The sequence below is a fragment of the Pristiophorus japonicus genome, chromosome 5 (assembly GCF_044704955.1).
Source record: "Pristiophorus japonicus isolate sPriJap1 chromosome 5, sPriJap1.hap1, whole genome shotgun sequence".
Classification (NCBI taxonomy): Eukaryota; Metazoa; Chordata; class Chondrichthyes; family Pristiophoridae; genus Pristiophorus; species Pristiophorus japonicus.
Window position 1 is genome coordinate 24,968,072 of NC_091981.1, and position 27,556 is coordinate 24,995,627.

Here is a 27,556-nt window from a genome sequence, read left to right on the forward strand (position 1 = left end):
TATATTGCTCCTGCGGCGGGTGTAGTGCAGATTCATTAGAATTTTACCAGGGCTAAAATGGTTATATCATGAGGACAGCTCACATAGACTCGGCTTGTATTCCCCCAGATATAGAAGATTAAGGGGTGACCTAATTAAGGTGTTTAAGATGATTGAAGCATTTGATTGGGTAGGTAGAGTAAAACAATTTCCTCTGATGGGGGAGACCAGAACAAGGGGGCATCAGCTTGAAGTTAGAACTCAGCCAGTCAGGGGTGATGTCAGACAACACTTCTTCACACAAAGGGTAGTGGAAATCTGGAACTCTCTCCCCCAATAAGTTGTTGCGGTTAGGCCAATTAAATATGTCAAAACTGTGATGATAGAATTTTGTTAGGCAAGGGTATTAAGAGTTACAGAACCAGGGTGGGTAGATGGAGTTGTGATACAGATCAGCCATGATAAAGTGAATGGTGGAACATGTTCCTATGTTCCGACCTATGTTCATATTAAGGGATAATCGTGGATTTCTGCTGGCACTCATGAGCCAATTGTTCATTTTATGTTGCCTCCAGGACCCTTACGGGATTTCTAGAGGTTTCCCCCAAACTGAGCGAAACCAGGCAGTCAGGCTGCAGGGAGGTGTTCTGTGCCCACGTGCACTGACCTGCACATCTGTTCTGCTATTGTGACTTTACCAGCATTGCTACATTGATTATATATGAGCTATAAATGTAAGTTAGATACACATAGCGGATGCATTGACAGTCATTTTCCAACATTCCACAGATTCTGGATCAGTTCCTATGGAGTGGAGGGTAGCCAATGTAACCCCACTTTTTAAAAAAGGAGGGAGAGAGAAAACAGGGAATTATAGACTGGTCAGCCTGACCTCAGTAGTGGGTAAAATGATGGAATCAATTATTAAGGATGTCATAGCAGCGCATTTGGAAAGAGGTGACATGATAGGTCCAAGTCAGCATGGATTTGTGAAAGGGAAATCATGCTTGACAAATTTTCTGGAATTTTTTGAGGTTGTTTCCAGTAGAGTGGACAAAGGAGAACCACTTGATGTGGTGTATTTGGACTTCCAGAAGGCTTTCGACAAGGTCCCACACAAGAGATTAATGTGCAAAGTTAAAGCACATGGGATTGGGGGTAGTGTGGACGTGGATTGAGAACTGGTTGTCAGACAGGAAGCAAAGAGTAGGAGTAAATGGGTACTTTTCAGAATGGCAGGCAGTGACTAATGGGGTACCGCAAGGTTCTGTGCTGGTGCCCCAGCTGTTTACATTGTACATTAATGATTTAGACGAGGGGATTAAATGTAGTATCTCCAAATTTGTGGATGACACTAAGTTGGATGGCAGTGTGAGCGCGAGGCGAATGCTATGAGGCTGCAGAGTGACTTGGATAGGTTAGGTGAGTGGGCAAATGCATGGCAGATGAAGTATAATGTGGATAAATGTGAGGTTGTCCACTTTGGTGGTAAAAACAGAGAGACAGACTATTATCTGAATGGTGACAGATTAGGAAAAGGGGAGGTGCAATGAGACCTGGGTGTCATGGTACATCAGTCATTGAAGGTTGGCATGCAGGTACATCAGGCGGTTAAGAAAGCAAATGGCATGTTGGCCTTCATAGCGAGGGGATTTGAGTACAGGGGCAGAGAGGTGTTACTACAGTTGTACAGGGCCTTGGTGAGGCCAGACCTGGAGTGTTGTGTACAGTTTTGGTCTCCTAACTTGAGGAAGGACATTCTTGCTATTGAGGGAGTGCAGCGAAGGTTCACCAGACTGATTCCCGGGAAGGCGGGACTGACATATCAAGAAAGACTGCATCAACTGGGCTTGTATTCACTGGAGTTCAGAAAAATGAGAGGGGATCTCATAGAAACGTTTAAAATTCTGACGGATTTCGACAGGTTAGATGCAGGAAGAATGTTCCCAATGTTGGGGAAGTCCAGAACAGGGACACAGTCTAAGGATAAGCGGTAAGCCATTTAGGACCGAGATGAGGAGAAACTTCTTCACCCAGAGAGTGGTGAACCTGTGGAATTCTCTACCATAGAAAGTTGTTGAGGCCAATTCACTAAATATATTCAAAAAGGAGTTAGATGTAGTCCTTACTACTAGGGGGATCAAGGGGTATGGCAAGAAAGCAGGGATGGGGTACTGAAGTTGCATGTTTAGCCATGAACTCATTGAATGGCAGTGCAGGCTCGAAGGGCCGAATGGCCTACTCCTGCACCTAATTTCTATGTTTCTATAAGATGGGCTTTGATTATTTTGTTCTCTTACAGCAACACACTGAACGATTGTTTGAAAGCGAAACTCGGCGAGCTTCAATGTCAATTCACGTGGGCCCCACAGAAAGACAGTATTGACTTGGAGGACATGAAGTATAGATTACACAATTTAATACAGGCTGGTGTGAAATATCAGGCCATGTCTTACAACCACCTCGCTTTTGTAAACTGTCTGCAAGGCAACTGTGAAGAGGCAATTCAAAACTTAAAGGAAGCTGAAAAAATTCTGAGGGAAAATCATGAACATGAATTTAAAAGAAGAAGCATCATCACCTATGGAAACTATGCCTGGGTATATTATCACATGGGCCAACTGACAGAGGCCCAGTCCTACCTCGACAAGCTGGAGAGGATCTGTAAACAATTGACTGATGGCTCTCGGTATACAGCGCTGATACCTGAAGTATACGGGGAGAAGGGTTGGTCACTGTTGAGTTCTGCTGCTCAATACTATGAAGAGGCAAAGGAATGTTTTGAGAAAGCTCTGGAGGAAGATCCTGATGATACTGAATGGAATGCTGGCTATGCGACTGTTCTGTTTCGTCTGGAAGGAGGTCCTGGTATCTCAGAGAATGGTGAACCCAGTCAATCAGTGAAGCAGTTGCGACGTGTGCTGGAACTTGATCCAGATGACTCTGTCGCCATGGTGCTGTTGGCTCTAAAACTGCAAGAGTCCAAACAAAAGGAGAAAGCACTGCAATTAGTTGAACAAGCATTGCAGAAGTCCCCTGATCTTCCATATGTAACTCGTTATGCAGCAAGATTTCTGAGAAAAGAAGGAGATGTGGAAAAAGCTATAGAGCTGTTGAAGAAAGCATTAGAAATTATCCCACACTCTTCCTTCTTACACCACCAAGTAGGTCTGTGTTACAGAAACAAAGTATATCAGTTGATCAATCATCCAGGCAGCAAAGACCCTAGCAATCCTGCTTTTCAACAGAAAGCTGAATTGATCAATCAATGCAAGTACCATTTTGAAAAGGCATTTGAGCAGAAGCCATCATTTATTTTTGCACGATTAGATTTTGCAAAAATCTGTTCATTAAATGGGGAATATCTCAAAGCAGAGAAGATCTACAGCGATTTCCTGCAATTAGAAGATAATCATCCTGATAAGCAGTCCGTATATTTGCAGATTGGGTTATTTGAACTGCACCAGAAAAGATCGGAATCAAATGCCATCAACTATTTTCTGGAAGGACTTAAATTTCAACGTGACACAAAAGCTTGGCAATTGTGTCATGAAAACTTGAGAAAGATTGTAACAAAACAAATTGACAGGAATCCCAGAAACAGCAAGGCCTTTGGTGTTCTTGGGTTACTGCACCAGCAGGATGGGAAGAAGTGCAAAGCTATTGAATGCTTTGAAAAGGCCTTGGAGTTTGATTGTGGCAATGAAGAATATCTAAGTGCTCTTTGTAAATTACGCCTTTCTATCAGTCAATGATGACTAACCCAGCTAAAACTAAACACATTGGGTGGAGTTTCTGCTTTGGCGCAATTGGGAACTTAGTTGTAAATTACGCTACATAGGTTACAGTTCAAGTTTCCGCTAGAATGCATTTGCATACTCACAGACATAAAATCTTTAATGAACCAGCCTTTCACCTGCGGGAAACCTGATTTTAAATGACTGAAAATGACTTAAAGATAGATATACTGAACCATTTATTAGTTTTGTTGTTGTACACTAGTCAGTTTGTAAGTAAATTAAATATAATAATTTGTAAAACTTCTAAATCATGCCTACTAGTGCCCAGGGCCCTAAGAAAATGAGCTCAATTTGAAAACCCTCCTCAAACGGGCGCAATTGGCAGAAACTCGCCATCCTCGTTATTTCGATCTGTGGACGGGGCCAGTTTTGTAGATTTTTAAACCAGCGTTAAAGATCACGGAATACTTGATTTACGCTTGATGTAAATCTTGCTCGAGTTCCCGTGATCTTTTGTGCTGGTTCGGCAGATTTCACCTGGATTGTACTGATAAAACGAGGGCAAATTAGCAGAGGCTCTATCCCAGTGTTTGAAAGATGCTGTGATGCTCTCTCATCTATGAACAAGTTTGGCAGGATACTCATCCAACTTATATTATTTAATATACACTGTTAATACTTTCAGTCGAAGCGGCCTTTTGTTTGTAAATGCATCGATATTTGTGAGTACAGTCCCCACCGATTTCTCTGCTTTACACAGGATGGCCGGTATCACGCGTGAAGAAGGATTATTTTCTCTCTCTCCCTGTAACGAGCCGCCCGCAGCTCCCTGATTTCTAGCCCCTTCAATGGAAGCAGTTAATTTCCATCGGGTGACTTATGGCTAAAGGATATAATAATAGATTTAAATGGCTAAAATTAATAAAGCTTAATAGTTGCAGATATAGATTTTCCAACCAGAATTATTAATTTGCTGTAATATCAGAGACTGTGTTAAAATAACCAATAAAAAGAAACTGTAACTAAAATGATATTTGTGTTATTGATCTGTGCTAATGCTGACAGTAAGTGTCACTCATAGTCCATACTTTGTGATGGTGAACTGTACCAGCTCTGTAAGGAACATTCAGACCAGCCTTTAACACAGCTGTTGATTGTGGAGTGAAACATGGCCCTTGCACTGCTAGCTGTAGCCATAGTGCTATTAGAGAAAGGTTAGGAAGGAATGGTTGGGAAGGTCCAGAGGAATGGGACAATGGGAGAACCTAACATTGGGAGAGGCTGCAGACGCCTCACATCATATTTAGACTTATTGGTAAAGCAGCCCCTGAAGGGTTCAGCCCTTCTGTGAAGGTATTGTTTCAGCTCTGTGCAATGTTGGAAACTAATTTTTTAAGACATTGGAGATGTTACACAGACAGCTGAGGGACTAAATTGGAGAGCCCTGAAGACATAAGAACAAAAGAAATAGGAGCAGGAGTAGACCATTTGGCCCTTCGAGCCTGCTCCGCCATTCAACAAAATCATGGCTGATCTACTACCTCAACTCCACCTTCCCGCACTATCCCCATATCCCTTAATTTGCTTTGTTCCCAAAAATTTAGCTACATCTATCTTGAATATAATTAAAGATTGAGGGCTAGACTTTCCGTTATTTTTGCATGCATACCACCCACTTAACGTCCATTTTAATGCTGAAATGAGGTATAATGCCCACAATATTGGCGAGCGTGACTTTCAGCACCTTGCACACATATTGGCCAAAATCTCGCTCGCTGAAAAAATTGCTGTGAAAAAATTGAACTGACATGAAGTAATCACAGCGGTAAGGACCCCATTTTGTAAATCACAGGTCGCTCCATTTAAAAGGCTGCTTCAACTTCTGGGGAGTTTGGATGTACTCTGGAGTTCTTTTAATTTATATGAACATCTAAACAAACATCTTATCATACTGTGGATGATTGGAATCTACTTTAGGTGTCTTATTGCTTGTGAACAATCGGTATTATACTGATAGTTACTGGAATGGGGTCAGCCATTTCTCAGCTTGTCTTGATGACACCGCAGATGCTGCAGGCTAGAAATGGCAGAAGGTATATTCGATAGCATTATATGCCCAATGTAAGACGTGCCAGACTGATGAGGAAGACAAGATCATACACTCACCACACTTACAGGGAGAAGAGGTCTTACCTCAACTTATCCGAGAACACCTGCCTTCGGAGACTGCGCTTCCACAAAGAGGTTATCAGTGAAATATGTCTGCTCATCAGGGGAGATCTGCAGCCTTCCAGCACCATCAGGACCGCACTGTCCTTCAAGGTCAAGGTGACCGTGGTACTGTCGTTCTACGCGTCGGGTTCCTTTCAGGCCTCCGCTGTCGACATTTGCGCTGTATCTTAGCAAGCCACACATTGCTGCATTAGGTCACTGAAATGCTGTAGGCATGCAGGATGGACATTATCAGCTTCCCTATGACCACGGAGGCTCAGACTGAGAGGGCTCTAGGATTCTACCTAATTACTAAATTCCCCAAGGTGTAGGGAGCAATAGACTGTACACACATCGCCATGCGGGCACCTTTTCAGGATATAGAGGTTTTTCAGAACCAAAAAGGATTTCACTCCCTGAAGGTGCAATTCGTTGTCGACCACAACCAGATAATTATGGCAGTGAATGCCAAATTTCCAGGCAGCATCCATGATGCTCACATCCTGAATGAGAGCGCTGTATCTGACATGTTTACCAGTCAGCCACAAGGTCAATGCTGCATGCTTGGTGACAAAGGATATGGCCTCGCCACCTGGCTGTTGATCCCCCTGCATGACACCCACACAGAAGCCGAGAAGCGGTACAATTAGAGCCACAGAGCCACATGCAATATTGTCGAGAAAACCATTGGTGTGCTCAAGCAGCGCTTTAGATGCCTGGACCACTCAGGAGGTGAGCTACAATACCACCCTGAGCAGGCAGCTCAATTCATGATCGTGTGCTCCATGCTGCACAACTTGGCTATCAGGAGGGGACAAGAATTGCCAAAAGGGACTGACGGTCCACCTCAGGAGAGGAGGTGGACGCTGACCTCGGGCCAGACAATCAGGCTGACGATGCAACTGTGCTCACGCCCCCCTCCAGAGCGCAGGAAAGGGCCTATGGTGGCTAAAATAGCTGCAAGATTCTTACGTCAGCAGCTTATAAATGAGTGCTTTGCCTGACAGAATGTTGCAATTATTTACAAAGCTGACACACTACTGTGTATGCAGCTCAGACATCAATGGTGGACATCACCTAGGTGCCAGTTAAAGTTTAAGTTGATTCAAGTTAAATTTAATTATACCCTTTCATGTTAAGGAATCACCAGTGTGTAACAGTGCAGCTATCTGAGACAATGCGCAACAAGGTTATGTTGAATAAAAAACATTTAATCTGACCATTTGTGTGAAATCTTAAGTATAACTGTCAAAACTACACTCCACCCCCACCTCATCCCACAACACATTTATAACATTGACATCAATAAAATGGTCAACATTTCCAGCAACACAGAACACAAATGCATGCCCTTGTTTTTAATTGGATACCGTCCTTTATTTAATTAGTTAGTCATGGATGGCTATCTTTTCTTTTACACCCTTTTCTCCTCACTGGAATATATTTTTCTTAATAGTTGTGAAATATCTCCTTAAATGTAATCCATTGTTGATCAACCGTCCTACACTTTAATCTATTTTCCCAGTCCACTTTAGCCAACTCTGCCCTCATAACTTCATCGTCTCCTATATTTAAGCTTAGTACGCTGGTTTGAGATCCAACTTTCTCACTCTCCATCAGAATTTGAAATTCAACCATGCTATGATCACTCATTCCAAGTGGTTCCTTTACTAGGAGATTGTTTATTAATCCTGTCTCATTACACAGGACCAGATCCAAGAGAGCCTGCCCATTGGCTGGTTCCATTACATACTGGTCAAGGAACCCTTATGCACTCTATGAAAGATGAGGTGCTGTTCCTCAAACTTGCATTGAGCTTCACTGGAACATTGTAGGAGACCGAGCACGGAGAGGTCAGAGTGGGAATGGAGTGGGGAATTAAAGTGACAGGCGCTTAGAAGCTCAGGGTCACCCTTGCGGACTGAACGGAGGTGTTCCGCAAAGTGTTCACCCAATCGACGCTTGGTCTCCCCAATGTAGAGCAGACCACATTGTGAGCAGCAAATACAGTATACTACATTGAAAGAAGTATAAGTAAATCGCTGTTTCATCTGGAAGGAGTATTTGGGACCCTGGATAGTGGGAAGGGAAGAGGTAAAAGGTCAGGCGTTGCATCTCCTCTGCTTGCACGGAAAGGTACCGTGGGAAGGGGAGGGGGTGCTGCGGTTGACTGCAGAATGGACCAGAGTGCCGCGGGCGGAGCGGTCACTTCGGAATGCTGAGACGGGAGTGGAGGGGAAGATGTGATTGGTGGTGGGATCACGCTGGAGGTGGCAGAAATGCCAGAGGATGATCTGTTGAACATGAAGGCTGGTGAGGTGAAAGATGAGGACAAGGGAACCCTGTCATGGTTCTGAGAGGGAGGGGAATGGGTGAGATCAGAGGTGTGCGAAATGGAACAGACACGGTCGAGGGCCATGTTAACCACGGTGGGGGGGAAAATCCTCTGTTGAGGAAAAAGGAAGACATGTCAGAGGCACTAGTGTGAAAGATGGCGTCGTCAGAGCAGATGCGATGGAGACGGAGAAACTGGGAGAATGAAATGGAGTCCTTACAGGATGCAGGGTGGGAGGAAGTGTGGTCCAGGTAGTTTAACATTAGTATAGGCAAGATGCGTGAAAGAATCATAAGTGATGCAATATATCAATACTTGGATAGAGAGGGACATATTAGGAACACCCAACATGGCTTCATAAAAAAGAGGTCATGTCTCACAAATCTAATTGTAATTTTTGAAAAAGTTACGAAGTTGGTGGAGGAGGGAAGCCCAGTAAACATTGTCTACTTAGATTTCCAAAAAGCTTTTGACAAGGTACCGCATAAGAGGCTTCTCTATAAATTCGGAGCCTCTGGTATTAGTGGAAATATATTGAGTTGAATTCAGAACTGACTGGCAGGACGCAGGCAAATAATAGTTATAGATAGATTTGGATTTGTTTGAAGGCCGGTCACCAATGGTGTCCCGCAAGGATCGGTGTTGGGACCGTTGCTTTTTACTATTTTTATGAATGATCTGGATTCAGCGGTTGGCGACACAATTTACATACTTGCAGATGATACCAAGATCTGTGTGACTGCTAGAACTGTAGAAGAGGCTCGTCTGATTCAGGCAGATCTTAATGTGTTGGAAGATTGGGCTCAAGACTGGAAAATGTTGCCTAACTTAGATAAGTGCAGTGTTATGCATGTGGGCAGGGCAAATGCTCAACATTCATACACTCTCCAGGGAAAGATATTAAAGATGGTGGAGATGAAAGAGATTTGGGCATTCTCGTGCATACATCCTTAAAGGTACACGAGCAATGCCGTGCAGTGATAACTGGAGCAAATAGGATGTTGGGGTGTATTCATATGACGATTGAGTGTAAGACGAGGCGTACTGTTTTGTCCTTGTACAAGACCTTCATCAGGTTGCGCTTGGAATACTGTGTCCAGTTTTGGTCCTCAATTGGTGGGTGATATTGATAAGGCACTGGAAAGGTGCAGAAGAGGGCCATTGGACTAATTCCAAGTCTAATGCGTCTTAGTTATTAAGATAGGCTAAAAGAGTTGGGACTCTATATCTTGGAGCAGCATAGATTTAGAGGGGGTATGATTGAGGTTAATAAGATAATGAAGGGAATAGAGAGTGTTCCAGTGGACAGTTTATTTCCATTAAATAGGTTAGGCAGGACCAGGGGGCACAAATTTAAGTTGTATAAGGCTAGATCTAGGTTAGATGTCAGGAGATGGTTCTTTTCCCAGAGAATAGTAGATCTCTGGAACAAGCTGCCGTTTCACGTGATGCATGCAGACTCACTGAATTCCTTCAAGTGAAAGCTGGATTTGTTTCTGGCTGAGGCGGAGTTGAACTCTTACAGAAGATAGATACTGCAGGGAATTTAATGGCCAGAGTGATCTCCTGGACTAGTTTTGATTGCCTAGATGAGTCAGAGAGGAAATTCCCAGATTTTGTTTCCCAAATTGGCCTGGGTTTTTAATGTTTTTTTGCCTCTCCCAGGAGATCACATGGTTTTGGGTGAGGTGGAATGTATATGTTGGCTTGATGGACCAGTCCGTCATTGTTCGTATGTTCGTATCTTCATATTCTAACCCTCCAGAATTGTCTTGGAGTCTCCATATATTGATGATTAATCTCCAACACACTCCTGTGAGCAACTGAGGAGAACATTCACGGGGACATGAAATAAATTGAGTGTTCTTAAAATTTTCTTTGAATCCTTTTGTTTATTTGTAATATAAGTATTGGAGGTGGGGAAAAAGGCTGTTTGACTAACAGTTAAGAATCATCCAATCAGGTACTGAAGAGTCTGTTTGCTTTCCAATTGGTGCGGGAAGGCGGGGCGACGCGATGATGTGCGTATCTGGTGATCAATTGCGGGAGCTCGGGGGTGGGGCTATTGGAGGTGAGAGTTCATGTGACAAAATCTCCAGGAATACACCCAAACAGAGTTGGCAACACTACTTCAATCATCCCAGCAGTTTTTTTCATAATATCTTTGTTGTATCATTATGTCTTCCTGAGCTGGGTTTTCCTCCAGGAAGGGTTCATGTCAGAGGTGGGTCAAGCGGGACTTCTACTGAACACTCTGACCCACGTGAACGGACCCATTTTCCCAGGTTAGAGCTCATTAGACCTGCAGGGCAGGCTCCCAGCGGGATCTCCGTTACACTTCAAGGAGCCACCGCTGATAGCCAGGGAATGGTGGCATCGCACAGCAACACCAGAAAGAGGAAGATCCGCCATTAACTGGGACAGAAACACTCCAAAGATTAGCAGCACAATTTTACTTACCGCTTGTGAATCAGCTGGCGTTTGTATAAACTTAGTGACTGTGGACAGAAGAGAGGGAGAGGTGCCCACTGTTGGGCACTGTTGCCCACTGTCCATAAGGGCGTTCTGCTACTTCCCTTGTTGGCCACGGTTGAGCCACCTTCCCCATTTTATTTTTACGCCAAACAGGGATGTACAATTGTTGAAGTTCTTGCATATCGTGGCTGTCGGCCAGTTGTTGTATCTCTTGTGTTTTCTCCATCCACCACCTGTTCTTTAGCTCTGGGGTTTTTTGTTGGACCTCTGCCTTGAGCCCTCTATAACACTGCTTTGCTGCCCCCGAGTTGGGTTGTTGCTTGAGGCTCAGAAATGCTCTGCGCTTGCGATCTATTAGTCCTTGGATCTCCTGATCATTTTCATCAAACCAGTTCTGGTGTTCTCTGGTTAAGTGACCAATTATCTCTTCACAGGCACTGGTTATAGAGGCCTGGAGGGTAAGCCAAGCGCTGTGGGCATTCAGCATCTCAGGGTCTTCAAGGCACGCCAGATTACTTGTGAGGCGCTGGCTGTATAGGGCACTTTTAGCTGGGTCTTTAAGTGCCCCGGCATTAACATTTTTGCGGCACTGCTTCTGCTGCCCTTCTGCTTTGGGGCTATGTTAATGTCGATGATGGATTGGATCAGACGGTGGTCCGTCCAGCAGTCGTCATCTGCTGTCATGGTGATCCCTGGCTCAGACGATGACATAGTCGAGCAGGTTCCCGGGTTTGGAGCAAGGGTGTTGCCACGATGCCTTGTATTTATCCCTCTAGCAGAACAGGCTGTTGGTGATGAGGAGTTCATGTTGCAGACATTTTTTCAGGAGTAGGGTACCGCTGGAGCTGGCTTTCCCTAACCCCTCTCTGCCAATCGCACCTCCCCAGAAGGCTGCGTCTGCTGACTCTGGCATTAAAGTCACCTAGGAGAATCAATTTGTCGCCCATGGGGACGCGGGACATGGATGTCTTGAGCTTGGAATAAAAACCCTCTTTAACCTCATCCGTGTTTGGGCGTATGCACTGTGGCACATTGGTTCCGGGATAGGGTAAGACTAAGAGTCATGAGGCGTTCGTTAACCTCGCAGGGGGAGTCTTTGAGGCGGTCAACCAGCTCATTTTTGATGGCGAAGCTGACTCCATGAAGGCGGCGTTCTTCCTCTGGTTTTCCTTTCCAGAAAAATGTGTAACCTCCACCATGTTCCTTGAGCTGGCCTTCCCCTGCCCGCGGGTCTCGCTTAGGGCGGCGATGTCGAAGTTAAAACTTCTAAGTTCCCGGGCAACTAATGGCGGTGCGGCATTCCAGCCTGTTGCTGTTGGAGTTGTCCATGAGGATCCTGACATTCCAGGTCCCGAACTTCATATTAACGAAGTGGAAGATGCCTGTGCGTGAGTTGTTTTAATGTGGTGTGGCAGCTGCACACCGGCAACCATACAGGCTTAGCTGAGCAAGGTCTTGGTCCAGTGGCAAGGGGATCCAAGACAACTGGAGACCAGGAACTGCTGTATGAGCCTAATTGCCTACGGTGAGGTGTTGGCCGCAAGCTTGGCGCTGAGTAGCGTCATTGATGGTAGGTGACCCGAGGCTTGTTTGGGGGGGCAGGCCTTAGGAAGGTCAGCTGTCCGCTGGGGTTCCGAGGGATGTTTTAAAAAGTTTCTTCCAAGTTTTCCAAAGTTATTTAAAAGTTTCTCCAAAGGTTTCCAAGTTGATTAAAAGTTGAAAAGTTTTAAAGTATTTCCAAATTGTTTAAAAAGTTACTCCGGTTGATTAAAAGTTTAAAAAATAGATTAAGAGTTGATTAAAAGTTGATTAAAAAGTCTAAAATGTAACTCAGTAGTAGATTATAAAAGTTTTCCCAAATTGTTTATAAGTTTAAAAGTTGATTAAAAGTTTAAAAATTGATTAAAAGTTGATTAAAAATTTAAGATGTCAGTCAGTAGTAGGAATTCTGGCCCCTCGAAGAAATTACGACAGCTTGGTCACTTCGGCCGGTTCAGCGCAGGTACCGGACTCTCTTCGATCGGTTCGACGCCGACTCCAGAGTCCCTTCGGCAGGTTTTAAAAAGTCTTGGAGGATGTCCCGTGAAGGCTGCAAGCCCCGAGCAGGAGCCACAGGCCGGTGCAGGGGTCGCTCCGGCCTGGGATAGAAGCGGACCGGTGCAGGGGTCCCTCCGGCCTGGGATAGAAGCGGACCGATGCAGGGGTCCTTTCGGCACAGGATAGAAACAGGCCGGTGCGGGGTCCCTTCGGCGGGGTCCTAGGAGGTTATCCACATGTCTTGTTCAACTGGCGGCAACACCAGAGTAGGCTGTACGTGCAGATCAAAGGCATGTAATGGAAAAAGCACCTCAGCTCACCTACATATCAAATGAAGGGATGGGGGGGGGACCTTTCTGGTGGCGCTCTGAGGAGTGAGGTTCTGAAGTTCGCCTTCCCTACCCTATTTTCCTCCCAACCCGATTTTGGATGGTATAGCAGAAGTAAATCCAGACCCTTGTTGCTCACTCAGTGGTGGATGTGTGAGTTGACTGCCATTTCATTGTTAATTCTATAGTCACCATTTCTAATTCTACCAATCGGGAGATCACTGCGAGAAATGTTATTAATTTGCGGAAAAACAAAATATAAAGGTCTAGAAATTTGTTAGCCCCCGATAACAGGTACAGAAATCGCGATATGCGATCAACCCACGCCAGTTGAGGGGAATGCAGGCAGAAAAGAACTTCATACTGCCTGCTCATTTCCATGATTATGGCATTCAGCCCAGTGCCGAATGAGCTGCTGAGTGGCTGAATGCTCAGCAGGGGACCCAAGCTCGTGCGAAGCTAGTACCACATAAAGCTACTTAAAGGCAGTCTATATTTCTGAAAGGGGACGTGCATTCTGTCTGCAGCAGCTTACTGAACTGGCTGGGGATGACAAACCACATGGCTGATCACTACAGAATGGAGCAGGGGATGCAGGACAAAATAGTTGGTAATCTTCGGCTGGGTAGCCAAGTACCAAAAAGGGGAACTGAAGTGGGGCTTTTGCGCTCTGTTATAATGAAAGGGTTAAGAATGGGTCTCGGGACTTAAATAAACTAATAGGCTTTTGCAATGGTCAACTTGTTAGGTAGCTTAATGGGCAGTTGAGATAACATTAGGAATAACATGTTGACTTTGCAATGACCAACGGATGTAAGCTGTGTGACTTGGAGACTGAACCACAGGGGCCGAGGAGGGCAAGACAACAGAACAATGGGGCAGAAGTAAAATGTTAACAGGATACTATCTGGCCTGAGCAAAGGTCATAGTAGCATATTGTGGTCACATCAGTCTTATACTTCTTCGGTAATGGAGGTATACCTTATGTTACGCGAGCTAGGCATAAAACATAGGCGAGTGATTATGTGACGTGGAAGGCAAGTAACCAATCAGGCACTGTGCACGCGGGCTTTAGGCTAATCAAACTGTGCCAAAGGATTGTGCACGAGGCTGAATATTTATGATTAAGTGTATAAAAGGTTGTCTGAAACTACATATCGTTGGACGGTGACCTGGCTAGACCTATAGCAGGTCACCTCCCCACCGGTGCGAATAAAGACTGCTTGAATCTTCGATCCCACACCTGGAGTTGAGTGCTTATTTCAAATACTCCACTATAGTCTCAACTCAGCTTTCTCCCTCACCCATGAGTTCACTGCCCTCCTATCCTCCCTTAATCTCTCCCTCCATATAAACTCCCCTACCCATATTCACAGCCCCTGTCCCAACCTTGCCAGCTCACTTGGCCTCACTGCTCCCACCATGTCAGTCGCAGATAAGGCCATCTCTGATCACTTCCATGTATTGCTCATCACGCACTTCCACCTTTCCCCTCCCGACTCCACATACTTCTGTGTCCACCCCTGGAAAAAAACTCTCCCCAAGTCACTTGCAATTTCAAATTCTCAGTTGTCTAGCCTTTGGTCCTCCATTCACCACGACAGTTGTACAGCTACTGATCTGCTAAATCACACCCTTAGCTTTATATTTGATGCTCTTGTCCCCAATATAAACAATTCTCTATTTCTCCCTTGTTATTCTCCCTGATATAGCATTCATCGCTGGTCCTTTAAGTCCAAGGGACACAGACTTTTGACATTTTATGGCAGACAAATCGTTTCACTATTCATCGCCAGATCTGACTGGAACATATCAAGCATTATCAGACACTCTCTCCTTGGTCAAAAAATGTTCAATTTTCCAAAATCATCCTGGAACCCAATGATAAACCCTGGCTTCTATTCTCCTTGACAATCTCCTTCAATCCCTCTCCCTGTCTCTTCCACCCTCATCTCCAATAACAACTGCGAGGAAGTCATGGACTACTTGGTCACGAACATTGAGACCATCTGTTCAGCTGCGTCTGCTACTTACGTCCTTTGATCTAGCCCACCAGGACAAACTTCACCTCTGGTTTCCTTTTGCCAAAGCCTTGAACTTGCAGCTTTCTCTAGTTTCTCTCCAATCACGCCTCATGCCTGCTCCATGCTCACCTTGTTCAATGGATCCACCTCCTGCTCACTCGAACTCTATTTTCACCAAATTGACAACCACCCAACTTCCTTTCCTGGCCCCCATATTAGCTGATATTGTTAAATCTTCTCAGGTACTGTCCCCCTCCCTTTCACATCTGCTGTCATCACCTCTCTCCTCAAAACAATCATCCCTTACACCTCTTTCCCTGAAAATCACAGACCAATCTCCAAACTCCTTTTCACTCCAAAGTCCTTGAATGTGCCATTGCCTCCCAAATCCATGCCGATCTTTCCCGCAGTTCCATTTTTGAAACCCTGATATCAGTTTTCCTCCGCTGCTACAGTACTGAAACAGCCCTTATCAAAGTCACAAATGACATCCTGTGTGACTGTGACTGTGGTAAACTATCCCTCTTCATAGTTCTCGACCTATCTGCAGCCTTTGACACGGTTGACCACAACACCACTTGCAACGCCTCTCCTCCCTCCTCCAGCTGGGAGGGACTGCACTCGCCTGGTTCCATTCTTATCTATCCAGTCATAGTCAGACAATCACCTGCAATGGATTCTCTTCCCGCAGCATTACCTCTGGAGACCCCCATGGATCTATCCCTGGCCCCCTTCTTTTCTCTTCGTCATGTTGTCCCTCGGCGACATCATCCCACAACACATATTCAGGTTCCATATCTATGCTGACAACAGCCAGCTCTACCTCACTACCACCTCCCTCAACCCCTTCACAGTTTCTAATTGTTCACATTGTCCACCTCGGTAACGTCACACAACTGCACTCCTGCCTCAGCTCAGCTGCTGCTGAAACTCTCATCCATGCCTTTGTTAGCTCTGGCCTTGACTATTCCAGCGCTCTGCTGGCCGGCTGCCCATCTGCCACCCTCCATAAACTTGAATTCATCCAAAACTGCTGCCCGTATCCTAACTCACACCAAGTCACATTCACACATCACCCCTTTGCTCACTGACATACATTGGCTCCCAGCCTGGCAACGCCTCAATTTTAAAATTCTCATATGGTGAGAAGGCAGATTATAAAACAGTAACAGTTAATTTTGTTTACCAGGTTCAGTTTCTACTTTCACATTCAAGAAACCAATAATCAGGAAATGACAACACACCGCGTACTGTGCTCGGTCAACTCTCCACTGGAGGTAAAGTTGATGAAGGAATTTGTCGATTTTTTTATACAAACACTATTATGAGATTTAGATCATTGTAATTCCTTCTGTATTTAAATTTGCATTTAGATTATTGAACATGGATTGCTTTTCCAGAAATAAAACAGCATTTGCAGCAATTCAGTTGCCAGCTCTGTTACCCCTTTGTAACTGACTTTGTGGTCCCGATTTTAACTCCCCATACTTGGCGGAAACCAGCAGGCAGGCAGTTAAAATGGAGTGGGGTATTTGCTATGTAACCAGGCCTATGGTACTTGAGTTCCCCTGTGTCCATTCGCGTGAGCATTTTGTCTGCCGCTCCGGATCTGAACCCATCACATCTACTTGCCCTTTTTACTACCACAATTTTTTCTTTGCTATTTATACCTCCTATATTCAAAAGGGAATTAGATGTGGCCCTTACAGCTAATGAGATCAAGGAGTATGGAGAGAAAGCAGGAATGGGGTACTAAAGTTGCATGATCAGCCATGATCATATTGAATGGTGGTGCAGGCTCGAAGGGCCGAATGGCCAACTCCTGCACCTATTTTCTATGTTTCTAGACCCACCCCTTTCTTTTGTTATAAGAGCATAACATAAGAACTCAAGAAATAGGAGCAGGAGTAGACAATTTGGCCTCTAGAGCCTGCTCTGCCATTCAATAAGATCATGGCTGATCTGATCTTGGCCTCAACTCCACTTCCCTGTCCGCTGCCCATAATCCTTGACTCCCTTATCATTCAAAAATCTGTCTCTCTCTATCTTAAATATATTCAGTGACCCAGCCTCCACAGCTCTCTGGGATACAAAGTTCCACAGATTCACGACCCTCTGAGAAAAAATTCCTCCTCATCTCTGTTTTAAATGGCGAGCCCTTATTCTGAAACTTTGCCTCCTAGTTCTAGATTCCCCCATGAGGGGAAACATCCTCTCTGCATCTACCATGTTAAGCCCCCTTATAATCTTACACATTTTAATATAATCAGCTCTCATTTTTATAAACACCAATGAGTATGGACCCAACCTGCTCAACCTTTCTTTATAAGACAACCCCTTCATCTCAGGAATCAACCTAGTAAATCTTCTCTGAACTGCCTCCAATGCAAGTACATCCCTCTTTAAAACTGTATGCAGCACTCCAGGTGTGGTCCCACCAATGCCCTGTACAGTTGTAGCAAGATCTCCCTACTTTTATTCTCCATCCGCCTTGCAATAAACGCCAACATTCCATTTGCCTTCCTAATTACTTGCTGTCGACGTGTCTCCTATCATTTCTCCCCTCTCGGGTACTCGGCCCTCCCAATTCCCTACTCCAATCCGACAGCTCACCTCCACCTTCCTACACTCATGCCACCATCAAAAGCTTGATCTTAGATAAGACTATAGCTTCCCTCTGTGCCTTGCTTGGCATTCTCTGAAGAGCCCAACAAGACACTCAATATCCTCTCCTTATGTGCAGCAACTCAAACTATCTCATCCTATTCTTTCGCCAGCCTTACTGCTCAGTGCGAGAGCTGGGCACTAACCTTTCCAATTTCCATCCCGTCCCACTCACCCCGCCCAATGCTAACCCTGTGGATGATTGCTACGACATCATGGCCTTGACGGAAACCAGGCTGATGATTGAAGGCGCCTTCCCCCTAAATGAATCTTCCCTGCCTGGCTATACCTTTTATCACTGGCCTCACCCAAACAATTGCTGACGCGGTGTGGCATTTATCACCAAATCACACCGTGGTTCGTCTCCGTACTCCTCTGGCACCTTCTCCTCCTTTGAACATCTCACCCTGTTCGACCTCTTTCGTATCCCATTTAAAATCCTTGTTCTCCACGTCCAGCCAAATACCAAGCCAACTTTCCCACCGCGATATCTTCACTGCCCTCCTCCCTTAACCACTGCATTGAGTGATTTCTCATCTACAGTGATTTCAAGTACATCTCAACTCAGCATTCTCGCCCAGCTCTGAGTTCACTCCACTCCTATCCTCCCTTAATCTCTCCCTCCATATAAACTCCCTTACCCATACTCACGGCCACCCCCTCGATCTTGCGGCACCTCAGCTGTTCTCGCTGCTCCCACCGTTTCAATCACAGATCAGGCCATCTCTGATCACATCCTTGTATTGCACACCACCCACTTCCCCCTTTCCCCTCCAAACTCCCCTCAAATTCTCAGCTGTCCCTCCATTCATCACAACATTTCTACAGCTACTTGTTATGTATTGATGTGTGTATCGTCCTGGTATCTTAAATGTAATGTAAGCACAATGGTATACCACAGAGGGCACTGTGGTGGGAAACCTGAAAGTACCTGCAACAGGCAATATAAAAGGCTGACCACCACACCTGAGCGGCACTCTGGAGCTGAACAATAAAGGACGAAGGTCACAGCAGTTAGATTTACACCAGACCGTGTGGAGTCAGTGATTTGTGTGCTACATACACCACATTGGCGAACAAGGAAGCGAACGAACTCCACGCAACCATGGCTACTCTGGGCTCGCTAAAGGATTTTACCGTGGGCAATGATTGGGAGGCCTTTACGGAAAGGCTCGAGTACTACTTCACAGCAAACGACCTGACGGAGGACACGGACGCAATGAGAGATAAGCGTAAGGCGATATTGCTCTCCAGTTGTGGAGATGAGGTTTACTGTCTCGTCAGGGATTTGCTGGCACCCGGGAGCGCCAGGGACAAGTCATACGAGACCAGTTGAAACCGAAGGAGAGCATCCTCACAGCCAGATACAAATTTTACCATCACTGCAGACCTGAGGGCCAGGATGTCACCAAATATGCTGCAGACCTCAGGAGACTCGCGGCGCCGTGTGATTTTGGCGCACAACTTGACGAGGCTTTGCGGGACATTTTCGCTATGGGGATTGGCCACGAGGGCCTCCTTCACAAGCTGTTAGCCACGGAACCCACAGTCACTCTGACAAAGGCCATCACCATCAGCCGGGCACATATGACCTCAACTTGCAGCACCAGGCAAATAATCCACACAGTCTCGAACCCGGCAGGCACTGTTCACAGGATAGTGCCCACCACGGACAAAACTGCAGAACGTGGCTCTGCCCGGGGTAGAGAGCACGGACCATAGGGTCCTGGAACTCAGTGTCCGCCGAGGGGGGTAAATCAAGCAGCACCATGCTGGCATTGTGGAGGAAGCCATGGGGCTCACCGGTGCAGGTTTGCGGAGTACACGTGCAATACCTGTCACACGAAAGGCCACCTTCAGCGTATGTGTAAAAGAAATCGGACTCACCATGTAGCTGAGGAGATGGGGGATGATCCACCATCCAGCGAAGAGCAGGCAGAAGATGATGAGGTGTTGGGACTGTACACGTGTACCGACGATTCGCCCCCAGTGATAAGGGAAGTAAAAATCAACGGAGTCCCTGTGAGTATGGAAGTGGACACGGGCTCGGGTCCATCGTTGATGAGTCGGAGAACTTTTGATAAACTGTGGATTAACCCAGCTGCACGACCCAAGCTGGTCCCGGTCACGGTGAAGCTGCGTACCTACACCAGGGAACTAATACCTGTTCTTGGCAGAGCGATGGTGCAGGTATCCCACGGGGACGAGACGCACGGTTTACCTTTGTGGGTCGTTGCAGGCGATGGGCCGACACTCCTCGGCCGGAGGTGGATGGGAACGGTCCGTGGGAGCTGGGAAGACTTCACCACTCCACAGGCTGCTGCTCCCCGGGGTGCTGCCATGCCCCGGGTCCCCAGAGAGCAGTGCCAACCGAGCTGGAGCTGCAGCCTCAATCGATCCACAGGCAAGTCCCAGCCCCGGACCTCACACAGAGATCCTGCAGCCTCAGCCCCCACAGGCAAGTCCCAGCCCCGGACCTCAAGCCACAGAGATCCTGCAGCCTCAGCCCCCACAGGCAAGCAGCGCTGCAGAGAGGGGCCTAGTGGGGGGTGGGGGGGTGAGCTGGCAGGGCGCTGCGGGTGGGGTGCGAGGGATCCAGGATGGCGGATCGGAGGGGCCAATGCAGAGGGAGAGTCGGACGGCGGCAGCAGCTGGAGGTCGGCGGCCACGGCGGCCGCAGGGGAGGCCGCTACGGAGGTCACGGGGGGAGGCGGCAAGTGCGGCCGCTGAAGAGGCCACGACAGCCGCAAGTGCGGCCGCTGAAGAGGCCACGACAGCCGCAGGGGAGGCGGCTACGGTGGCCGCCGGAGAAGCGACCACGACAGCCGCAGGAGAGGCGGCAAGACAGGTGGCAGCGGAGGGATGGTGGAGGCTGCGGCGGTGGAGGAATTCTGGAGCGACGGAAAGCAAGATGGCGGTGGCCTCGTGTCCAGAGCAGCAGAGCATCAAAGATGTCAGCGCCCAAGGCGAAGCCTCGTGGAATCCTCCTGCATCAAAGATGGCGCCTTAAAAAGGAAATGCACCCGGGAGTCTTAAAGGGGCCTTACCATGTGGTGGTCCCCACAAAGGACTTCTGTAAGGCAGAGCGAGTCTAAAATGAGTTATGTTAATGTGAGATGGCGGATTTATAATAAGAATTAATATTTTAATGCTGAATGGCCACTGTATTTGTGTAAAATAATGAATATGAAGCACAATTAATGATAAGAGCTAACAAGGAAATCAGGGATCCGTTACCAGTCAATAACTAGTTTATGTACCAGATAACATGTACCATACTAACGCACTGTCTATGCCTACCTGCCTTCCGTTGGACAAATGTGATGTTATGTATTGATGTGTGTATCGTCATCCTGCGTCCTGGTGGGGGGGAAGTGTGATGTTATGTATTGATGTGTGTATTGTCCTGGTACCTTAAATGTAATGTAAGCACAATGGTACACCACAGAGGACGCTGTGGTGGGAAACCTGGAAGTACCTGCAACAGGCAATATAAAAGGCTGACCACCACACCTGAGAGGCACTCTGGAGCTGAACAATAAAGGACAAAGGTCACAGCAGTTAGATCAACACCAGACCGTGTGGAGTCAGTGATTTGTGTGCTACATACACCACACTACTTATCTGCTCAATCACACCCTCACCTCCACCTTTGATGTTCTTGTCCCCATTTAAACCATTACTGCATTACTGTCTTTCACCCTGGTTATTCTTCCTGGTATGGTCCTAACCATTGCTCCATTAAGTCTAAGGGACGCAGACTTGAACTTTTATGGAGGACAAATGGTTTTGCTATTCATTGTCAGATCTGACTGCAATGCATAAAACATTATCGCACCCTTCTCTTCTCTGCCAAAAATGCTCACTTTTCCAGGATCATCCTGGATTGCAATGATAACCCCTGGCTTCTATTTTCCATGACAAATAGTCTTCTTAAATCCCTCTCCCTGCCTCTTCCACCCTCATCTCCAGTACCAAGTGCGAGGACATCATGGACTTCTCGGTCATGAAAATTGAGACGATCCATTCAGCCGCGTCTGCCGCTTCCGTCCCTTCACCTAGCTCACCAGGACAAACTTCACCTATGGGTTCCCACTGACCTAACCCTGAATATGCAACTTTCTCTCTATTAACTCCAATGTCTCTTCATGCCCCCACCAAGCTCACCTTGTCCTTGAGACCCAAATCCTACTCACTCGAGCCCTATTTTCACCAAGTTGATGACCACACAACTTTCTTCCTGGTCCCCATATTAGCTGATATCGTTAAATCTCCTTAGGTACTGTCCCCCACCCCTTCAAATCTGCTGTCATCACACCTCTCCTCGAAAAAAATCATCCCCAACTCCTCTGTCCTTGCAAACCATAGACCCATCTCCAAACTCCTTTGCTCTCCAAAATCCTTGATTGTGCCACCACCTCCCAAATCCATGCTGATCTTTCCCGATCTCAGCCCTCCCAATTCCCTACTTCAATCCAACAGCTCACCTCCACCTTCCTTCACTATCACAGGCTTGACTGCATCTTAGATAAGCCTACAGCTTCTCTCTGTGCCTTGCTTGTTGTAAAGTCCTGTCCCCTCAGTACAGATTCACACGAGTCATTTAGTGAAGCCAAGGTTTATTTCACAGTTCTGGAATGCTGCACTTGCCTGAGACCTGTCCTTATATAGCTGTCTCTTGCAAGTGCACCCCTGGTGGTAAGGTATGCTGGTGGTTACAGGTCTTATCTTATTACAGTCATGTATAGCATGTTAGGATACAGTTATATATAATAATGTAAGATACATGACATCACCCTCCCCCAAGGTCTTATTGTCTTTATAGGTTCAGTCTTTCAGGTGGTCTACGCTCTCGCGTGGAGCGTCTGAGGTGTGGTTCAGTTGTTTGCCTTGGTGTCTGTTTTTCTTTGGGTGTGGTTGCTGGTATCTTGCCTGGGCTGTCTGTTTCAATTGGTGTGATTGTTGTTGACTCGCCTGGGCTGTCTGTTGGGATTGCCCTTTCCTCAGGTTGTTCCCTCTGTCTGTCCACCAGGTGTGATGTGAGTTCCACATTGTAGTCTGCCTCTGGTTCTACAGTGTTGTTGGTAAATCTGCTTTTGACTTGGTCAACATGCCTCCGGCAGGTTTGGCCATTGTCCATTTGTACTACCAGTAGCCTGCTTCTTTCCTTGCCCGTTAATGTCCCTGCAAGCCATTTGGGACCCCTGCCATAGTTTAGTACAAACACTTTGTCCCCTATCTCATTCCATCTCCTCCTCGAATTTCTGTCATGGTACTCAGTCAGCTTACGGCGCTTTGCCTCAACGATTTTGTGCATGTCTGGGTGGATTAATAAGAGCCTTGTTTTTAAAGTCCTTTTCATCAACAGTTGCATGGGGGGAATCCCAGTCAATGAGTGCGGACGAGATCTGTATGCCAGCAGCAGTCGCGACAGGCGACCCTGCAGTGTGGGACCTTGGATTTTAATCATGCCTTGTTTAATGATTTGCACTGCTCTCTACGCCTGGCCGTTGGAGGCCGGCTTGAACGGTGCCATCTTGACGTAATTTATGTCGTGATCAATTATAAAATCTTGGAATTCTGCGCTGGTGAAGCACGGACCATTGTCACTGACCAATATGTCAGGGATTCCGTGCGTTGCAAACATGGTTGCGAGGCTATTCTCAGTGGTGGAGATTGTGCTCGAGTTTAAAATGGTGCATTCATCCATTTTGAAAATGCATCTACAACTACGGGGAACATTTTGCCCATGAATGGGCCTGCATAGACTATGTGCACCCACGACCATGGTTTGGTAGGCCAAGAGCTCAGGGGAGCCTTCCTGGGGCATTGCTGAGTTAGGCACAAATGGTGCACCATCGGACGCAGAGCTCCAAGTCCGCGTCAATACCAGGTCACCAGACGTGGGATCTGGCTATGGCCTTCATGAGAATGATCCCCGGGTGCTCGCGGTGGAGCTCCCGGACAAATGCCTCTCTGCCTCCCAGAGGCATGACTACTCAGCTGCCCCACATCAGGCAGTCCGCTTGTAGTAATAGCTCATGCATGCGCCTGTGAAAAGGTTTGAATTCCTCGGGGCAGGCATTGTGAGCCTCTGCCCAGTCACCGGTCAGGACACATCTTTTTACTAATGATAACGTGGGGTCGCTGGCCGTCCAGGCTCTGATTTGGCGAGCCGTCATGGGCGAACCTGTGGACTCAAAGGCATTGATTGCCATGACTATCTCACAGTCCTATTCGTCAGACCCTTCCGTGGTCGCCAGGGGTAGCCTGCTGAGCGCGTCGGCACATTTGTCTGTGCCTCGTCTGTGCCTTATGGTACAGTCGTAGGACGCCAGCATGAGTGCCCGCCGTTGAATTCGCACCGAGGCGTTGGCGTTTATTGCCTTGCTCTCGGATAGGAGGGACGTGAGGGGCTTATGGTCGGTTTCTAATGCGAACTTGGCCCCGAAAAGGTATTGGTGCATCTTTTTGACACCGTACACGCACGCGAGCGCCTCCTTCTCTACCATTCCATACCCGCACTCCGCCCACGAAGTGATCTGGAGGCATAAGCTATGGGTTGTAATTTGCCCGCACTATTGACATGTTGTAAAACGCACCCGACCCCATACGCTGACACATCGCATGTGAGAACTAGCTTTTTACCTGGATCAAAGAAAGTCAAAACACTGTTGGAACACAGAAGGTTGCATGCCTTATTGAAGGCGTGTTCCAGGGCGTCCCCCCAAAACCAATCGCACCCCTTCCTGAGTAGCACATGGAGAGGCTCCAGCAGCGTGCTTAAGTTCTGCATAAAGTTCCCAAAGTAATTGAGTAGCTCGAAAAAGGCGCGCATTTCTGAGACATTCCGGGGCCTGGGTGCCAGGCGAATTGCTCCTGTTTTGGACTCTGTTGGGCGGATTCCATCAGCGGCAATCCTTCTGCCCAAAAATTCAACCTCGGGTGCGAGAAACAGGCACTTGGATTTCTTAACTCGTAGGCCTACCCAATCCAACCGCTTTAGTACTTCCTCCAAAGTACGGAGATGGGAGTTGGTGTCCCTGCCCGTGATAAGTATGTCATCTTGAAATACAACCGTCCCCGGGATGGACTTGAGCAGACTCTCCATGTTGCGCTGGAATATGGCAGCTGGCGACCTGATGCTGAATGGGCATCGATTGTACATGAAAAGGCCTCGATGTGTGTTGATGGTGGTGAGTAGCTTGGATTCCTCAGTCAAAACTTGCATCATATACGCAGATGTGAGGTCTAATTTTGAGAAAAGTTTACCTCCAGCCAATGTGGCAAATAAGTCCTCCGCTCTGGGCAGCGGGTACTGGTCCTGTAGGGAGACTCTGTTTATGGTAGATTTGTAGTCCCCACAGATTGGTACGGATCCATCAGGCTTCATGACTGGGACGATGAGACTTGCCCAGTCGCTAAATTCCACAGGTGATATAATGCCTTCCCGCAGAAGCCTGTCTAGTTCGTGTTCAATCTTTTCCCTCATCACATAGGGTACAGCTCTGGCCTTGTGATGGACCGGTCTAGCATCCTGTGTGATGTAGATTTTGACTTTGGCCCCTTTGAAAGTGCCCATACCTGGCTGAAAGAGATGTTCAAATCACTTCATAACTGTTGAGCAGGAGGTCCGTTCCTCTAACGACATGGCATGGACATCATCCCATTTCCAGTTCAGTTTTGCCAGCCAGCTTCTCCCCAGCAGTGCTGGGGGGTCTCCGGGGACAATCCACAGGGGAAGCCGGTTCACTGTCCCTTTGTGTTTGACGGAGAGCATGGCGCTGCCGAGGACTGATACGATTTCTTTGGTATAGGTCCTTAGCTTGGTGTCGACCCTTGTGAGTTTTGGTATGTTTCTTTTATGTGGCCACAATTGTTCAAATTGTTGAGCGCCCATGAGAGATTGACTCGATCCCGTATCCAGCTCCATGTTGACAGGTATCCCGTTGAATAGGACCCTCATCATTATAGGAGGTGTCCTGTTGTAGGAGCAGCGGCCACTAATCGTGTTGACCCGCTGTACATCGGTGTCCCGGGTACTGTCCCCACCGTCTTCTGGTCCGCTTTCCGACCTATCCGATTTGTATACCAGCCGAGCTGTCGTTTTTTTGCACATGCGGGCCAACTGCCCTGTATATTCACAGTTCCTGCAAACAGCCTGCTGAAATTGACATCCCCTTGACAAGTGCCCACCCCCACACCTCCAGCACAGACCGCTTCCATTGTTTCCAAAGAATGAGCTGCGTCTGGCTGATCTCTCTTGAGCTTCTCTCAGTTTGTAGTTGATTGCTCGCATTGTGGGTTGATGAAGTGTGAACGGCCGTCCCTGTGGCCCTTGATGGCTTCTGGCGCCATTGCCTGCTGTCGAGGGCCTGCTCTCCCGCTTTTGTCTGTGTGTCGGGGTGGCAGCTTGTTTCATGCTGTGAACTCCTTTTTCCGATATTTCGTTAGTTGTCGTACCTGCATTGTAAATCAACCTCGTTTCTTCTTCCCCTGCCAAGAATGTCTGTGCAACCAGTGCTGCTGCCTCTAAGGTCAGGTTCTTGGTCTCTATGAGCTTTCGGAATATGCCTGCGTGGCCTATTCCTTCAATGAAAAAGTCTCTCAGCATTTCTCTCCTCAGTTTCATCGGAGAACTCACATAAACTAGCCAACCTCTGAAGTTCCGCCACAAAGTCGGGTATGCTCTGGCCCACACAGCATCTGTAGTTGTAGAACCTGTGTCTGGCCATGTGTAAGCTGCTCGCTGGCTGACCTTTGAAGCATGGCATTGGTCACCTGAGTGATGCATCTGTGGACGGCCGACTGCGAGATGCTGCAAATGTCTGCTGCAGATCCCTGGAAGGAGCCTGAGATGAAGAAGTTGAGGCCCATGGTGAATTTGACAGTCACTGGTAAGGCATGTCCACTAGGTTCTCTGGGCAACAGGTCTTGTTCCAGCAAGCTACAAATATCTGCGTTGAACTGACGTAATAGCCTGAGCCTCAGGTCGGTGAGAAGAGACTGCTGGTGTAGTTGCTGCAGCTGCTGGTGTGGCTGGTGTTGCTGGTGCTGAGACTCACCCTGGTCCAATTCTGAGGATCAAGGTGAGACAGCATAGTGGCACCCATGCTGATCTAATAGATGCCAGGTAACGTGGAGATCAGAGGCACAATCCTCCAGTGTACTGAGAGTGACTAGCAATGTGGTGAGAGTAGCTTCCTAGGTTGCAGAAATGACCTGTGAACTCCTGAAAGTGAAATCTCTGAACAAAATGGTGTCAGCCAGAGCCTTCCGCTTAGGCAAGGTGTGAGTATTTATGTGTTTTTTCCAGCTGTCACTTAATGGACTCGCACAATGGCCACCGAGCTCCCGCCTCCCCTGCACAGACGATGTCCCGAGGGGTATGAGCAGCTTATCAGCGGGTATAGCTTCTTGTGGGGTATTTTTCTGCAATGACAATTACAATAGAACTTAAATGCTGAGTTTTACAGAGTGCAATTTTTTAGCCAATCCAATTTTGCCAGTTCTCTGTCCGAAAACAAAGCAGCAAAGGTGGGGTGAAGGGTTGGAAATAAAGGATTAAAAACATATTTATTTTTGTGTTTAGATGACCTGCTCTGTTTGAAACGTTGACCAAGATCCTTGCTTTTGAGTTTTAAGTTTCAAAAGAACTTTTATTGGAATAAAAAATAGAAAATACTGGATCATTAAATGCAAAAGAATGGTGATTAAAGGTATGTTAGATGAACGCATTTTACTTGTTAAATCTTCTGTAAC

The 27,556-nt window shown here is 47.0% G+C and overlaps 1 protein-coding gene and 1 long non-coding RNA gene across 5 annotated transcripts in view; one reads left to right on the plus strand and one right to left on the minus strand.

Annotated features, from left to right (window-relative positions):
* The window catches only part of LOC139264261 (interferon-induced protein with tetratricopeptide repeats 5-like), a 20,876-nt gene extending 16,423 nt beyond the window's left edge, over positions 1–4,453 (plus strand). For all 4 annotated transcript variants that reach the window (XM_070880436.1, XM_070880437.1, XM_070880438.1 and 1 more), the window contains one exon: positions 2,282–4,453. In XM_070880436.1, the coding sequence (XP_070736537.1) occupies positions 2,282–3,734 (1,453 nt within the window). In that variant the 3' untranslated portion in view covers positions 3,735–4,453. The remainder of the gene's footprint in view (positions 1–2,281) is intronic.
* On the minus strand, positions 2,066–20,089 carry LOC139264262 (uncharacterized). The gene is made up of 3 exons (XR_011593302.1): positions 19,682–20,089; positions 5,913–6,117; positions 2,066–2,951 (listed from the first exon to the last, which is right to left on the minus strand). It is a non-coding gene; the product is annotated as an uncharacterized lncRNA (long non-coding RNA).
* Positions 20,090–27,556: the final 7,467 nt, after the last annotated feature.